This window comes from Pseudonaja textilis, chromosome 1, assembly GCF_049901715.1.
Source record: "Pseudonaja textilis isolate UNSWEBS1 chromosome 1, rPseTex1.2, whole genome shotgun sequence".
NCBI lineage: Eukaryota > Metazoa > Chordata > Lepidosauria > Squamata > Elapidae > Pseudonaja > Pseudonaja textilis.
The window spans coordinates 51,098,341-51,116,384 of record NC_141990.1 but is presented as its reverse complement, the minus strand read 5'-3'; the positions used below and the strand labels follow the sequence as shown (position 1 = coordinate 51,116,384).

Here is an 18,044-nt window from a genome sequence, read left to right as displayed (position 1 = left end):
TTGCAGCACTTGCTCAGTCAGTTGCCAAGAGTCAAGATTGGATCAAAGGCATATACTTGTGTGTGTGTGTGTGTGTGTGTGTGTGTGAGAGAGAGAGAGAGAGAATATACGTGTATACAAACAATTTTAAAAATAGTTCAATAATCCAATGTTACGAAAGCCAAAATGATATAGAAAGATTGGGTTTGAACCAGGACGACTGAGATTTTGATCACCCATGAAGCTCACTGTGGTTCAGTGACTATCCCTAAACTTCATTTATTTTACAGGTTTGGATAGAAATAAAATGTACTAAAGAGTTTATATATGTCTTCTTAAACTTTTTGGAGGAAAGTGGAATAAAGATATAATCATAAGTCAAATCAAGAGCCTATGTCTCAAGAACCCTATAATTAAAACCTCAGGAAGAAGCAGACAGGGGATAAAGGAAGAACCACAAACTGCAGTTGTCTACAACAGAATGTTGTGAGCTGAGAGTGTGATGACCCATAGCCACTCAAAATAACCCAAAACCCAAAACATACATTAAAGTCCAGTAATGCCTTCAGCTTAACTTCACTGTTTTATTAGGCACAGTTTAAAGTCACAAAAGTAAATGATGAGGCAAAAAGAAAACCAAAACAAACTGCATTGACGAGAATTCTGAAGCAAGCCAAGATAATTTATCATACATTCCAGGAAGGTAAGGGAGGAGAGTCCATGGGAAGAATTCCAGCAAAGATGAAACTCTTTCAAAGAAAACATTAAACTAAACTTTGACTCCAGCAATTTTGACTATGTAGTTACAAACTTATATACATAGCTCCCAGCTGCAAGTTACGAGGAAGATCATGGTAATCTGAGTAGACCTCGCTTTCCCTGATCCTCTCCTCCCTGCGTGACCTAGGATGGATAGGGGATGGGCCTGGCTCCTCCTCTGATTGCTCAGCTGGCTTCTGCCCTTCCCCAGCCTCCTCCACCACCTCTGGAGCCACACTCCCACTCCCTGTTGGCTGTTCCTCCTCTTCCTCAGAGTCAGTCTCCACCAGGAGCATGACACTATCCCCCACACATGGCCCCCTTGCTCGGGACCAGGCAGATGAGAACATTGAGGAAACCGAGCATGAAACCAAACGAGGAGCATGAACATCAGTGGCATCGACCCAGGTGAAGTCCTCTGGTCCATAACCTTTCCATGCCACCAAATATTGAAATTGGCCTCACAACTGGCGTGAATCTCAGATGCTATCCACTTCGTACTCCTCCTCTCCCAGAGGGGCTACTGGGGCTGGCTGTGATGGAGCTGGTCTATGCGGACTGTCGGCCAAGGCAGGGACTAACAGGGAACAATGAAAAACAGGATGGATATGCATCGTCTGTGGCAGGGAGAGATGATAAGCCACAGGATTGATCACCACCTCGACCGAAAAAGGTCCTAAGTAACGGTGATCGAGCTTTTTCGATTGTCGCGTCATTGTTAAGTATCAAGTAGAGAGCCAAACCCGATCACCTATCGCTAAAGGCAGAACATTGCGATGATGTCAGTCTGCAAACCATTTATAGTCCTCCTTGGCTTTCTCTAGTTGATAGCAGACTCTGTGGTGCACAGCTTTTAACTCCTGCAAGAACGTATCCACTGCTGGAACTGGGGAATCAGATGGGGCTAAAGAAAAAAGTCATGGATAAAACCCATAGTTAGCAAAGAAAGTGGGCACATGGGTAGATGCATATTGAGCATTGTTATAAGCGAATTCTGCCACCGGCAGCACTTCCACCCAATTGTCTTGTTGAGTATTGCTGAATCAGCAGAGGTACTGCTCCAAAATATCATTCACTCTCTCTGTCCCCCCATCAGTTTTGGGGTGATGAGCAGATGACAGACATGCCTGAACCTGCAGTTTCGCAAGTAGGGTCTGCCAGAAGCATGCCGTAAATTGTACCCCCCGATCTGATACCATGCGTTCTGGTAACCCATGCAACCGGAAAACATGGGAGATAAACAATTGAGCCGTTATCTTGGCTGATGGAAGATCTGCACACGGAATAAAGTGGGCCATTTTAGTCAACATATCCACCACCACCAAAATGGTTGTGGCACCATTCGATGGTGGTAATTCAACGATGAAATCCAATGAAACTGCCCCCTGTGGTCATTCTGGCGTGGGCAAGGGCTGCAAGAGACCCGGGGGTGCACCAGGAGCATACTTGGCTTGGCGACAGATCCCACAGAACACCACATATCCCGACATATCATGTTTAAGTCTTGGCCACCAAAATGTCCTAGAGATGAGGTGCAGTGTTTTGAACACCCCAAAGTGTCCCGCTACTGGACTATCATGACATTGACGTAGGATAAGGCCATGAAGAGGACCTCCAGGCACATAAATGCGATCATGGAACTGCAACAGGTCCCCAATATACTCCCAAAGAGTCTCTTCATTCTCATCCAATTCTCGACGTCGAGCTGCCACAAATGGGTCCTGCCGCTACACCTCCTGAATCCTCACTTGGAGGTCCACAGGTTCCTCAGTGGTCGCAAACCTCTCCAACAGAATCACCGTCCAGGGCAAGATTTTATCCTCCCTTTGGGTATACTTGGGTTTCCAAGATAGGGTGTCAGCGCGTTGATTCCCTCCACTTGGAACATAGGTCACCCAGAAATCAAATCAAGCAAAGAATAAGGACCATTTCACCTGATGCTGGTTCAATGTCCGAGCTGTACATAGGTGTGCCAAATTGTGATGATCCGTTTGAACCTCGATTTGGTGATGAGCCCCCTCCAGGTGGTGCCGCCATGTCTCAAAAGTGATCTTAACCACCAATAGCTCCTTGTCCCAAATTGTATAGTTGCACTCTGGAGCTGACAACTTCTGGGAATAATAAGCGCACGGGAACAAGGTGCCTGTGGGAGCATAGGCCTGGAGGAGCACCGCACCAACAGCCACATCGGAAGCATCTGTTTCCACCACAAATGGCTGGCCTGGATCAGGGTGTTTGAGGATAGGCTCGGAAGCAAAAGCGACTTTCAACTCCTCGAAAGCTGCCTGCTCCTCAGCACCCCAATGGAACTTCTCCCCCTTCTTGAGCAAATTAGAAAGGGGAGCAGTCAAAGCAGCAAAGCAGGGAATAAATCTGTGGTAGTAGTTCGCAAACCCCAACAGTCATTGCACATCCTTAACCCACTGTGGAGGTTCCCGTGCCTGCAACAATTATATCTTTTCCGGGTCCATTTCCACCCCCGCAAGTGAAATACGATGTCCCAAGAAGTCAATCGTGGTTTGTGCAAACTGACACTTCTCATATTTAGCAAACAGGTGGTTATCACTTAAACGTTGCAACACCAGCCGCACATGTTGCCAGTGTTCCTGCAGGGAGTCTGAGTAAATTAAAATATCATCTAAATAAATGACTATGAATTGATCCAACAAATCACGGAAAACATCGTTCATAAAATGCATGAACACAGCTGGGGCATTGGTTAATCCAAAAGGCATCACAATATACTCAAAATGCCCGTACCTCATCTGGAAAGCTGTTTTCCACTCGTCCCCTGCATGAATGCGAACCAGATTGTAGGCCCCACACAAGTCCAACTTTGTAAAGGTCTTAGCTTGACGAAGCCGCTCAATCAGTTCAGGGATGAGGGGAAGCGGGTACCGATTCCTCATTGTGATTGCATTCAACTTGCGGTAATCACAACACAAATGTAGCTCCCCCGATTTTTTTTTTACAAAAAGCACCAGTGCAGCCAATGGGGAGGTAGAAGGCTGGATAAACCCTTTCCGTAGGTTCTTGTCAATAAAATCCCGCAACATGGCCAACTCTGATTCTGGCAGGGAATATATCCAACCCACCGGCAATTTTACATTGGACAACAAGTCAATTGGACAGTCATATGCCTGATGCAGAGGCAACTGATCTGCCTTCTTCTCCCCAAACATATCAGCAAAGTCCACCAACTCCGCAGGTAGTTCCAGGTCCACAGGCGTAGCCACACTCCCTGCACAGGAGCTCAAGCAATGGTTGACACACTTCCTATCAAGGAACTGCACAGCTCCAGACGACCAGACAATCTGTGGATCATGGGCCTGTAACCACTCCAAACCCAGCACCACCGGAAAATGAGGCACTGCGGTAATGTAGAACACGGTTTCCTCCACATGCTGCCCAATACGCATGCAAAGGGGTTTGGTTGCAGCAACCACAGGTCCTGAACGAAGGGGCCGACCATCAATCGTCTCTACCATTACTGGCAGGGACACCTGTTGCTGAGGAATGAACCACTGCTTGACAAAATGAGCATCCATGAAATTGGCTGTGGCCCCTGAGTCGACCAAGGCTTGGATCTCCACTGCTCCCACACCAGGCATGAACACACTTGCTGTCAGCACAAGATGCTTCACCAATAACAATTGTGGTAGAGATGTCAAAGGTGGCAAGGATGGCAAGGTTGGTGAAGATGGTGGGCTTAAGGACTTTACACCCTGACCTACAGACCCCCATAGGTCGACAGATGCTCATTTCCTGCCACCACAGGCGTAGCTGCTGTGGATGTCTTAATAGGACACTTGGCCGCAAAATGGCCTTGATTGCCACAATAGAGGCATAGACCATCATGATGACGTCTATCCTTTTCTACTTGAGTCAGGCGAGGGCGGCCAGCCCCCAACTGCATGGGTTCCTCCAAAGGCACTTCCACCAAGGGTGCCCTCTTGCTGGAAACAGATACGGTCTCTGTCGTCGCACCCGTCGCTGCTGAAGTCTAGCATCAATATGAAGACACAGATGCATGAGCTCATGAAGAGTGCAAGGGCATTCAGTGCACGCCAACTCATCCAGGAGCTCTGACAACAAACCCACCTGGAACTGGTCTAATAGTGCTGCCTCATTCCATTGTACATCCTGCGCAACCACCCGAAAACTAGCAATATAATCCATGAGTGAGTCAAGCTCCTGCTTCAACTCTCTCAAACATCTGTTTGCTGTTTGGCTTTGAACAGGGTCCTCAAACATGGCCTGAAACTGACGGCAAAACTCGGCGTAATTGTCCAACACGTCATTGGGCTGCGTCAACAGAGGCGTTGCCCAACGTGCTGCAAAGCCTGACAACAAACTAATCAAAAACCCCACCTTATCCCAGTCAGTGGGAAAGTCCTCAGGCCGAAGGCTCATGTAAAGCTGGCACTGCCCCCAAAATGCTGGAAATTGGGCCAGCGAACCATCAAATTTATCTGGCATTGCCACTGGGCATTTTTGGCGTGGCTGGGCAGCTTGCATTTGTGCCACCTGTGCAGTCAAAAAAGCCACTTGCTGGCTTAACTGGACAATCTCTGCTCTGAGCTGATCCATGGTCACTCCACAAAAAGCAAAAATAAGTTGAAGGGGTGGCTGGAGTCAAAATGTGATGACCTATAGTCTCTCAAAATAACCCAAAACATACATTAAAGTCCGGTAATGCCTTCAACTTAACTTCACTGTTTTATTAGGCACAGTTTAAAGTCACAAAAGTAAATAATGAGGCAAAAAGAAAACCAAAACAAACTGCATTGAAGAGAGTTCTGGAGCAAGCCGAGATAATTTATCATACATTCCAGAAAGATAAGGGACGAGAGTTCAGGGGAAGAACGCCAGCAAAGATAAAACTCTTTCAAAGAAAACTTTAAACTAAACTTTGACTCCAGCAATTCTGACTACATAGTTACAAACTTATATACATAGCTCCCAGCTGCAAGCCACGAGGACGATCATGGTAATCTGAGTAGACCTCACTTTTCCCTGATCCTCTCCTCCCTGAGTGACCTAGGATGCTTAGGGGATGGGCCTGGATCCTCCTCTGATTGCTCAGCTGGCCTCTGCCCTTCCCCAGCCTCCTCCACCACCTCTGGAGCCACACTCCCACTCCCTGTTGGCTGTTCCTCCTCTTCCTCAGAGTCAGTCTCCAGCAGGGGCATGACAGAGAGGCTGTTGTAACCCAATCTCTTTGTTCATAATAAGGCAAATGAAGAATATTTGCAAGGACCAGAGTCCCTTGGGCTGAAATATCTGCATTAATTCAGAAGAGTTTGATTCATAGCACAATCCAATCAAGTTCTCTGATGGACAGTCTGTTACCTGTCTAGAAATGGGAAGAATGGCTGTCTGCATTGCCAAATTATTTATAGATGAATAAAGTTAGTAGGCATTAACATCTTGTATGTTAATGAATCTCTCTTGAATCTCTCTTAACTGAAGCAAGGATGAGCTTTCCAATTTTCCTCACTGTGATATCCTCCAGATACATTGGGACTATAACTCCCACTTGGACAAGTTTATTCTGGATTAATTAAGTTTTTGGTGGATCTTTCTGATTAAATTTCAGGACTATACATTGATAGTTCTTCAGAAATAATACTGTTTGCTAGAAACCTAAAACACATTGTTCTATATCTAATAGATGCTTTCTTCTTCAAATGTATTTAACTCTGTATAACTACTGAAGTGTATGACATCACAATATTGTTTTGGAAAATGGTGTCACTTTATTTAATATAAATAAATTAAATGGGCTCATTTAATTTCCCGTTTGCTAATGATACAGTCTTGTTGAGGAAAACTCAAATGCTAGAGAGGGAATTAAATTATAAGGCTTTTTTTTACAAAATATCAAAGCTGCCATTTAATCATTTAGGACATGCTTTCAAAGAATGTTAAAAGTAATTTGGCAAGGTTTAAACTGGCACAAATGTCTAATTCATTGGAACTATTTATTGTAAACAAAACCTTGAACAGTTGACAGTCTGGGAGACTTTCCTTCTGCTTTGGGTAAAAATTATCAAAGTTTGGTCTAATAAACAATGTTTCCTCCCCATCCAAATAATGATCATGTGCTACTGGCCTTAAATTTAAATTTTAAGCTTTCCACCTAGTTTTCTTTGTACTTAGGCCATCTCTGAGTTTACCTCATCAAGAGAAGAAGCACATGAACCAAGCTACTACAGAAAAATGATCTGTTCTAAATAATCACTATTCTATTTCAGGTCTCATTCAGGAAACCACATCCTGGCCTATTATAACAGCCATTCTGAGGTTGCAGAAGTTTTTTTTAACCAATAAAAATAAAATAGATAGGCACCATATCAAAGATACAGCATCAAAAGCTGGTTTGACAAAGAGCATAAAAAGCTCAACATATTTTTCTCCACAATTTATAAGTCCTGCATCACTGGTAACCGCTTCAAAGAAAAACCCTGCAGAAATTCTATGCTTGTAAGCACTGTTAGGTCAAAGGTCTCAACCTTTTTCTGGTGCATTATAACAATAATCCCACTGCAAGTCCATCTTCTTTTATTTGCCATTTTCCCCCTGTTGTGTGGGTAACATTTTTGACTGCTTGATAGTATCTCAAGCAATCCTTTGACTCCCAGCTGTTGGTCCTCCTGAATGGCTGCCTCTTCCTCTCTGAGATTATCAAAGCAACTGTGAACAAGAAGCAACTCAGAAGCAGTTTATGAATCATCTGCCAATTTAGAAAGGGATTAAAAAAAACTGTTGACTGACTTTGCTTTTCCATATTGCAACTTTTATATTAACTCCCTGGGCAGTATTTGCTTGATATTGACTCCCACTGCTTTAAGACAGCTGGAGAGAGTTTGCTAGCATTACTTGATGTTAAAAGGATGATTTTTATCATAGTTGACCTACGTTGAATATTCTTTCTCAAAAATATATTTCCATTTTCTTTTTATAACAATTATAACAATTTTATCAAAGATTATTATTACAGTGGTAAAACTTAACACAAATTTTTAAATGATGAAAGAATAACCAATTTCGTTGAGGCACCAGGCTAGAAAGGGGGAGTCTGCTTAGCCCAACTCACCTCAAAAAGCTGTTCTGGTGGGGAAAATAGGAGAGGAAGATATGTTGGATATGTTCACTGCCATAAGTTATACATAAAAATAATAAAGATAGCATATAGATAACAATAGCAATAGCGCTTAGACTTATATACCGCTTCATAGTGCTTTACAGCCTTCTCTAAGCAGTTTACAGAGTCAGCATATTGCCCCCAACAATTTGGATCCTCATTTACCCACCTCAGAAGGATGGAAGGCTGAGTCAACCTTGAGCTTGGTGAGGTTGCAGACTGCCAAATTGCAAGCTGGCTGTGGCAGAAGTAGCCTGCAGTACTGCACTCTAACCAGGGGTGGGATTCAACCGTTCAGTGAGAGTGGGTTTTGCATGCGCATGTACAGCATTTGCAAAAAAACCCATCAGCTGTGCTGCCTGGACACTGGTGCACAATGTTTGAAAAGCCTCTTCTTTCCTGCTTTTTCAACCTCAGCTGTGCCACGCAAAGCAGCTGAGGTTGAAAAAGCAGGAAATAAAGGACAGCCAAGAGCCTGGGCGGGCAGGTGGGCCAAACCAAAAGATGACCAAAAGGTCATTGCAGCGAACTGGTTCAGTGTCTGCTGCTCTTCAGAGCTACCAATTCTATAGAACTGGGCCGAAGCGATAGCATCCTACCCCGACTCTAACCACTACACCACCGTGGCTCATGGTATATAGATGATAGAGATAGATAGATAGATGATAGATGGATAGACAGACAGACAGACAAATAGACATAGATAGATGGACAGATGGATAGATAGAATAAATAGAGATGATAGATTGCAATAGCACTTAGACTTATATACCACTTCAAAGTGCTTTACAGCCCTCTCTAAGCGGTTTACAGTGTATGTTCAGCATATGGCCCCTAACAATCTGAGTCATTTTACTGACCTGGGAAGGATGGAAGGCTGAGTCAACCTGGAGCTGGTGAGACTCAAACGGCTGAACTGCTGGCAGCTGCCAGTCAGCAGAAATAGCCTGCAATACTGCATTCTAATTACTGCACCACCACCACTCATCATAGATGATAGATAGATAGATAATAAATAATAAAACAGAAAAAAAAGAAAAAATATATAAAGAAGTGACTTACCATCTTCATCGCAACAAATATTAACAAATTTCATAAATTTCAGTTCTGATTATTATAGATTAGTGACCTGGCATGCAATCATGAGAAAAAAATATATATTCAAGCCTTTCTTCTTTCACCCTCATCTTTTTTTAAAATTATAAGCTTTTAGACATAAATTACTTTCTTACTCATGTTTGGATTTGAGAGAAAATAGACTGTGTTCCACCTTTTTTTATTGTCAAATTTGAGCAGCTTTAATGATAATTCTCATTACCACTTTCTTACCAGAAAAATTATTATAATGTAAGCCTGAGGCATACCACATACAAATGACACTTTTATTTTATTAGAAAATCAGCTTATCGGGTTATGATTTTTAATCAACATAGTGGGTAGAGAGTGAAGGGTAGAGAGTGAAAGGGCTGAAGCCTTTCCCTGCTGATCAATTTTCAACTCCATGTTCTCCTTGAATGTTTTCCCCCTTTGCAAGTTCTCAGATAAATGTGTTAAAAGGGTGATTCCTATTTGAAATCTAAAAGGGAAAGGGGGGGATTTCAATAAAAAAGTGTGGTGAGATTAGCTTTATTATGAATTGATGTATATTAGTGAAGCAAATTTCTCCATCACTATGATGGAAAAAACTTGAAACTGGAAAAACAACTCTTTGTGGAAGAAAGTGATATAGCATGACCTCACTCCTTGATTCAAATCTGCTGTGTTTCATTCTTAAGTTCATTGATCTGCATAAAATGTAAATCTATGTCATTCTTCTGTCATTTTGATTCAAACTACAACACAACACTATGAGCAAGAGGGCACATTGTACTAATTATCTTGTTGCTTAAGCAAAGGTGGACGACTTTGAACAAACAGAAATAACTGGCTATGTATGGTGTGCCTCTCATCTCCATTTGCAGATTGTTCTTCTGTGGGACATTAAACTAGCAGCATTCCAATACTGCTGGATATCTGTTGTGGACTTCTGCAAAGTTGTCAGTTATGCATGCTGAGCAGAACATAAATGTTCCTCTTTTCATAAGAAGGGTTTTTTGGAGGTGGGGAGACTCAACTCATATTTTCAGTGCTGTAATCTATCTAAGGCATTTTAGGAAGGCATTCAAACCACATGTATCTTCCATGTGGGAATCAGGAATCTTGAATTGTATTTCTAGTGGCAAAGCTTTGTTAAGAAAAAAAGAAGGGGAATATAGGTCATGAGAAACAGTCCTCCACCTCACATACTAGCATTCAAGACAGTAGTTCTCTATCCCCTCATCTTCTCTGCTAAGAAATTGTGAGCTGAAGTCTCTTTCTTACAGAGGTAAATCTTGCAGATGAGGCTTCAACTAGATCGTTGTTATCATGAATTGTGTAAGTCTTTGTCTAACTTGCACAAGGAAATAAAGATGGATAAGAGGGCGCTCAGAAAATGCCAGTCAGTTAAGAAGCGTAGTATATGCAAACGTGTGGCTGCGCTGAAGGAGAGAGATTTGGATAGGATGTTCGCTATAATAATATATGATTATTATATATGATTATTACATATGATAAAGGCTCTGTGATGACTGGGTTATCAGAACTGTCACTAGTTAATTCCAGGGGGAAGATGCTGAAGTTATCATAAGTTATAATTTTATGTGTTCACATTAATAATTCTCTTTTCAAATTATATAACAATTCATTTGATTCACTGTTAAATGTTGTATCTAAAAAGTGATTCTGGTTATGCCTTCTCCACATTTCAACAAATGACATCTTTATAGAGAAAGAAACAGAGGAGAAAAGAAAACTATTTCCAAATCAGGAAAAGGTTGATGGTAGCAGCGAAAGCTTTGGGAATTTAGAAATCTCCCTGGAGTCTTAGAATTATGTTTTGATAGGGAAGAACCAAATTAATTAGTGGAACGACTTGCTGCCAGAAGTTGTGGTTGCTTCAACACTGGAGGTTTTTAATCAACAATCATTTGTCAGAAACAGTACAGGGTTTACTGTTTGAACAGCATCTAGGACACCTCATCCCTTTCTACTCTGTTATTCTGCTATTCAAATACAAAACAACAAAAAAGCAGATGCCCTCAAAAGTTAAAAAAACCAAAACACCACATTTCCCTCAAGTAAAATCCAACTCCTAGTGGCACCATGAATATGTTCTTGGCAATAGCATCGAAGTGGGCTATTGTTGACTTTTTTTAGGATGTTTTTATAACTTCCAAAATTACTCTTCAGCCCTCAGATTTCTTAGTGGTGTTCTATTAAATTATTAAACTTGTTTAGCTTTGTGATCTGCTGTGGTGTCGGCATGGAAAACCATTTATCTTGTTTATCCACCAAATAATTAAATAAGGCTTAGATAGGTACAAGTATTTGTGAATTGTCCAAAACCAAATGCAATTTAATAAATCTTGGATGAGTGGCTTTTTTGCGAATTTAGAAAATTAATCAGAGTGGTTTATAGTTAGGACATCCCGGAGTTACATTTTCTCCTAGGCGTTACTTGTTCAGAAAGTTGGGACATAACAATAACAAATGTACTATGAAATACAGGTCCACAACCTGTGTTTCCAGACTTAAGTGTTATTCCTGGAAGTCCTGAAAATAGATCTCCGGGCTCTTTGAAAAGTCAGTAATTTTGTGCAATTTTGTGTCCATCAGTAATAGAAAAATTATCAAACTTGTGGGGAGAATAACTACTGCATCTAATTCAAATTACATTATATTGAAAGTAAATCAGATGTAGTTTTGTTCTCCTTTTTGTTTGTGAAATGAGGCCCTAGCATAACACCCAAGAGACAAATGAAACTCTGAGCTCAAAAAAGTGGCACATCCATGGGTTTGAGATCTTTTTTCTCTGCCTTCCTCTCAAAAATGACATGAAAAGTGTGACTGGTAGCTACAATATAATTTATTTCTGTGGAAAATAGGAAAACACCATTTGATAAGTTTCATTTTGAATAATGTTCTTCTTAGGATGTAATGAAAATGCAGAATTTTCCCTTTTTCCAAAGTAGCATACTTTGTATAACCAAGGGATGTAAACAAGATGCAAGGGAAAACAAGCAGGATCGCTTCTAACATGGCATCCTTTTTTATGAATTCGTAATAACATTTTAAAAAAATATTAGATCAGCTTTGATCTCTATATATAACCTATGTTGTTATGTTTAATTCAGATTCTGTAGTCCAATGCAAAAGATAATGCTTTTCTTTTCCCCATCTTTTCCCCCTAGGCACAGATTGAGAGCACGATGTTTTGTTACTACATGATATTTGTTGTTGGAACAGTGCTTGTGTGCCAAGAAATACTCGCAAGTCGTAGCTGCTCAGTGGAAAACACGATAGCTTTCTACAATTTCTGCAATCTCACGTGGGTGCCACCTGTGCCTGAAGATGTTGTTATTCTATTCCTAAACTTCAATTTCATCCAAGAAGTTAATGCAACCTCTTTCCCTCTGAGGGAAAAACTGAAGATTTTATTCCTTGGGACACAAAAACGCTTTCCCTTAACCATAGGAAAAGATGCTTTTAGGAACTTGCCAAACTTACAACAATTGGATTTGGGTGGCAACAAAGTGATAGTGTTAGACCCTGATGCTTTTGTGGGCTTGTCTAGAGTACGTATTCTTCAACTGTATCAAAATAATCTTGATAGATCCATTCTGGAAGAGGATTACCTCAGAGATTTGATTTCATTGGAATATCTGGACCTCAGATATAATAAAATCACTCATGTTCGCCCTCACAGTGTATTTTATAACATGAAATCCTTGGACATTCTAGACTTGAAATTAAACCCTATTGCATCTATCTGTGAAGGGGATCTTAATAGTTTCCAAGGAGCAAGGTTCAAAATCTTTAACCTTCGTAGTACTAATCTGTATAAAGGATACATGAATTGGGCAACTTGTGGGAATCCTTTAAAAAATGTTAACATAGAAACACTGGATGTTGGGGGTAATGGCTGGGGTACAACTCTAACACAGAGATTCTGTGCAGCTATTAGAGGGTCCCCATTGTTGGGTTTGAATATTTCCTCTCATGGTTTGGGTGCATCATTTGGATTTAATAATTTTCCCGATCCTGATAATAATACATTTGCAGGTCTTAATGACAGTGGCCTCATCCTTCTTGATATATCAAACGGCTGGATTTTGTCTCTTCAACCGCGAATATTTCAATATTTCCATGATTTGCAGCTGCTGAATCTAAATAATAATAAAATAAATAAAATTTGGAACGGAGCGTTTCTTGGTCTTCAGAATCTGCAGCATCTATACCTATCAAACAATCTGCTTGGTGAGCTCTTTAAGGACACTTTTGAAGGTCTTCCTAATGTGATTCAGATAGATCTAAAACGTAATCACATTGGAGTGATTGATAGAGATCCATTCAAATCCTTACCAAAGCTTCAACACGTGGATCTCAGGGATAACGCTTTAAAAACAATAGATTCTCTCCCAAATCTCATCAATGTTATGTTAGGTGACAACCGGATACAGACTACATCTTATTGGAAAATACAATTTATAAATGCCACAATTCTTGACTTGAAAGGAAACAGATTGGGAAATCTGGGTGATCTTTATGAACTTCTCCAATTTCCAGGCCCGAAATATCTTGCTTTAAGAAATAATCGTTTATCCTATTGCTTCAAATATAAAGACATAGCAAAAGACAATCAGTTGATTTACTTGGACCTTGGAGACAACATGCTAAAGCTTATATGGGAGAGAGGTTTATGCTTGGATGTGTTCAAAGCACTTTCCCACCTGGAAATTCTCTATCTCAATAACAACTACCTTACTTTCATCCCAGAGGGTATATTTAGTGAGCTAATGTCACTCAAGACACTAGACTTGTCTAACAACCTATTGACTTCCATTTCTCAAGATGCCTTTCCTACAAACCTGAAATTTCTTAATTTGTCATCAAATCAGCTATTTTACCCTGATCCTCAGCTCTTTGCAACATTAGACCAGCTGGATATCACCCATAACACATTTTACTGTAATTGCCTATTAAGCAACTTTATTATGTGGCTAAACCAAACCAATGTTACTTTAGATGGCTCACGCAACAACATATTTTGTTCTGGACCACCTGAGTTCGCTGACGTTCCTCTCCATGTCTTAGATACAGAGAACTGCAATGAACACAAGCTCATGGAGCCTCTACAGCTGTCACTCTTCATTTTGACCTGTGTTAGCATAACTGTGTTTCTAGTAGCAGTAGTTGTTTTTACTCGTTTTAGAGGAGTTTGTTTCCGCTGGTATAAAACACTGACACAATTCCTCATGAAGGAGCTTCCACCAGAAGTGGATCAACAAGGATACAAGTATGATGCTTACCTTTGCTATAGCAGTAAAGACTTTGAGTGGGTCCAAAGTTCCTTGATAACGCATCTAGATTCTCAGTTTTCTAAGAAGAACAGGTTTGCACTCTGCTTTGAAGACAGAGACTTCCTGCCTGGGGAGGATCATATCAGTAATATTCATGATGCTGTCTGGAACTGCAGGAAAACAATTTGCGTGGTCACAAGACAGTTTCTCAAGGATGGCTGGTGTGTGGAAGCCTTTAATTTTGCCCAGAGCAGGTACTTCTCTGATCTGGAGGATATTCTTATAATGGTGGTAGCCGGATCTCTTTCTCAATATCAGCTTATGAAATATCAACCAATCAGGGCCTTTTTACAAAGGGGGCAGTATTTGAGATGGCCAGAAGACCATCAAGATTTGGAGTGGTTTTTAAGCACACTGTCTCACCAAATAATGAAGGAAAAGAAAATTAAGAAGTCCCCTGAGTTAGAATTGAAGGTTGTAACGGTTTCCTAAGAGGCGTGGTTCCTGGCCACCATGCAATGTCATAAGAAGGCTGACTTTCCAGATAATGTATCAATTCATTCTGATATCATAGTGAGCCATTCTTTCTGCCCAATGAGCTAGGTGGATCTGGTATTGATGCTTCTGGCAAAACTTGACTTTATTTTTTTCACTGTAAAGTGTCAGTTTACTTATTATAGCGTTAAAGCCAAGTTGTGGAAGCCATACAGGTAGTCCTCAATTTACAGTCACAATTGACCCCAACATTTATGTTGTTATGTGGGAAATTTGTTAAGTGAGTTTTGCCCCATTTTATGACTTTTCTTGCCAATTTGTTAAGTGAATCACTGCAGTTGTTAACTTTTGTTAAGTGATTCTGGTTTCCACGCTGACTTTGCTTGACAGAAAGTCACAAAAGGGCATCACATGACCCTGGGACACTACAGCTGTCATAAATGTGAGTCAGTTGTCAAGCATCCAAATGTAAATCTCATGGCCATGGGGATGCGGCAGCTACTGTTGTAGCTTCAAATGATCACAAGTGAACTGTTGTAAGTTGAGGACCATCTGTACTGTTTTGGAAAGCTCTTGCACATGTATATCTGCTGAAATAAAGGAATAGTGCAGTTTAATGCGACTATTCTAAGGTTGCTCAGCCCAAAAGGATAGGTAGGTGGGGGATGTTGCAGTCTCTGCTTTGGTGGGTTCAGTTAATAGATCTGTGCAAACATTCAGTACCTTGACAACTTTAAGAAGTGTGGACTCCAACTCCCAGAATTCTGCAAATTCCACACATCTTAAAGTTGCTAAGCTTGAGAAACACTCAAATAGAGGCTTAATTTTATTAGGAGCTAAGATAAAGACATTCCTCCCCGTCCCCAGCATTTTGTAATGAATACAGTATGCGAATTTCTTTGTGCATTGAGCAATCAGCGCCTGCAGATTCAGTTTAAGATATTCACATGCTTTCCCGTCTTGAGGGACCATCCTTTTTAGACTTCCTGTTCATGGAGAGGTTTGTTTATATTCAACTTAAAAAAAAACAGGGTCGCAGGAGTGTGTGGTGTATAAGATGAGGGTGCATGCTTATCCTGAAAGCTTGCAGAGAGTGATAATTGAAATATGGAATGGCTAAACTTTTTCAATGTACATTTTTTCAGGCAGAGCTGTTTTTGCACGCATATTTCTTCTCAAGAGCAATGTTTTGAAATCTGACTGAGCAGGTCACTTTCCATCAAGATGGTTGTTGGGTTTTGTTTTTTTCCTTTGGCTCAATTATTCATTCCTGGAAATTAAGCACTCACCAGGGAGGATTGCATCATTGCCAGTTCTTCCCCTTTGTTCTGTGTGTGTTTTGGTCATGTGTACAAGATATCCCAACATGATTTTCTGATGCAGACTTCCTTTAGCTGTCCAGATTTGTTGGATTGCACCTACCATAATTCCAGCCAAATTTGGGAAATGTTCGAAGTATTTCAATAGTATAATTTTCTGAGGCAGGGCCTTCCAACATTGTTTATTTTGAATGGAATAGAAAGAAAATATATAATAAAGGTTTAAGTTACAACTGTCTCAGTGGCTAAACAATTTAGTCCTTAGTAGAGTGAAACCCAGTATTCACCTCTTACATATTATTCTTATTTTCATTTTATACATATTAAAGTGTTAGTAAATATTTAAACATGTTATTTAAAAAAAACTATTTTGAGCCTCTAGAATTTGTTTCATATTAACTACCTTAGAACAGGTGTGCATGAGAATTTAATTCGGTTTCACAGATGACAGATTCTTCTAACATTCAAGCGATGTTCAAACTAATTTTTTTAATGATACCAGATCATTTTACATGTGGCTGAATTAATTTAAATATGGAGTGTTTAACGCAAAACAGCATTCTTGGCCTCTGTTAATACAAAGTACATGACTAGTTAACTGGTATCAGGAGGCATTATGCATTTCCAATAGATGTATAATTGGTATGTGATTCACTGATATGCTTTTTGATCTCAAAAAAAGTCTTAAATATTTCAGCTAGCCTTACTATGGGTGATTAGAAAGCACAAGTTCAGTAAGTGGACTGTGAAAAGAATAGCTGGAATATGGTAATGTGCCCCTTTTCTTCTCTCTGAAATGCAAAAGTTAAATTGACTGCTGAAGAATGGTATAGAATAGTCCACCTGAGAGAGCTGGAGGTGCGGGAAAAATAATATTCATTTCATCAAGAAACTATCTGCTCCCTTTCTCACATTGGAAGTGATTTTCCTAAACAACCTACATGGAAACCCAGTTAATGGAAAGAGAATATTTGTTCCAGCAATGCTAGTTTACTCAGCATCTTTGCTAGACATGTAGAACAGAGCTTTCTGTCTTATCCAGGGTAGGAGAACATCCACCTAGTGGAAGGATAGAGAAGTCAATGCCTTTTTTCTCACCCTGATGGATTTTTAACTTGGAGAAGAACAAGTTGTATGTAGCACAGAATGAGGGGAGCTGGCCCTTTGCTTTCCAGCATGCTAGCTTTCCATGGTAAAACTACTGTAGTTTTCTTTAACAGAAACAATCTGGGAGGTAGGGCATCTGGTGGGCACCAAAAGAAATGCCCACAAGTAGATCGCCTCCCTCCTAATGCCTTGTTGGGGGACCCTGAAAATAGAAGGGTGGGTTATGATCTTAAACCAACAGGAGTGTATCTGGAGTACTGAAGTATCTACTATGGTACTACTAATTTCTGAGTGGCATTCTCCTGCTGTTCCAGTTTTTTTTTTTTTAAGTGTGCAAATTGGGATACCTCAAAAGATCCAAAGGAGCGAAATGGCAGTTTCTCTCTCCAATAACTTTCCCAAAGTGTAAAGTGTTTTGATTAAAATATTATTTTCATAATACTGATTTTATGGGATATTTTGGATTTTCACTTTGTCATATTATGACTTTAACTGTATGTTATATAATGAGGTGTATATTTATTTTATATAATTAAAGGATTCAAAACAAGCAAGGGTGTTATTTCTAAATGCTAATGCAAAGATACAAGAGGAAAGTTTTTCAGCATTTCAGTGATGTTTATGCCACACATACAGTATCTCCTAAGGTTTGATTGAAGATTGAAAATTTCTTATTCCTTCTTTTTAAATGACTGCTAATAGTATTTCGTGATGATTTTCATTGAAATGGAAGACACACATTTATAGTCGTGTCATGTCAAATCGGTTCAGTAAAACAATGTGGAGCCTGTTTGGAAAATAAGTATTTTGTGTTTTAAATGAATTATATTAATCTTATTGAATATGGAAACTGGAACA

General features: G+C 40.3%; 1 protein-coding gene across 4 annotated transcripts in view; it reads left to right on the top strand.

The window, feature by feature from the left end:
• TLR5 (toll like receptor 5) overlaps positions 1-17,736 on the top strand; it is a 37,675-nt gene extending 19,939 nt beyond the window's left edge. For 3 of the 4 annotated variants that reach the window (XM_026695699.2, XM_026695697.2, XM_087934043.1), the window contains one exon: positions 12,157-17,736. In XM_026695699.2, coding sequence (XP_026551484.2) covers positions 12,175-14,757 — 2,583 coding nt within the window. In that variant the 5' untranslated portion in view covers positions 12,157-12,174 and the 3' untranslated portion in view covers positions 14,758-17,736. Of the gene's footprint in view, positions 1-6,857; positions 7,225-12,156 lie in introns of those variants that run through there. The other variant, XM_087934021.1, reaches the window with a different exon arrangement.
• The last annotated feature ends 308 nt before the right edge of the window (positions 17,737-18,044 follow it).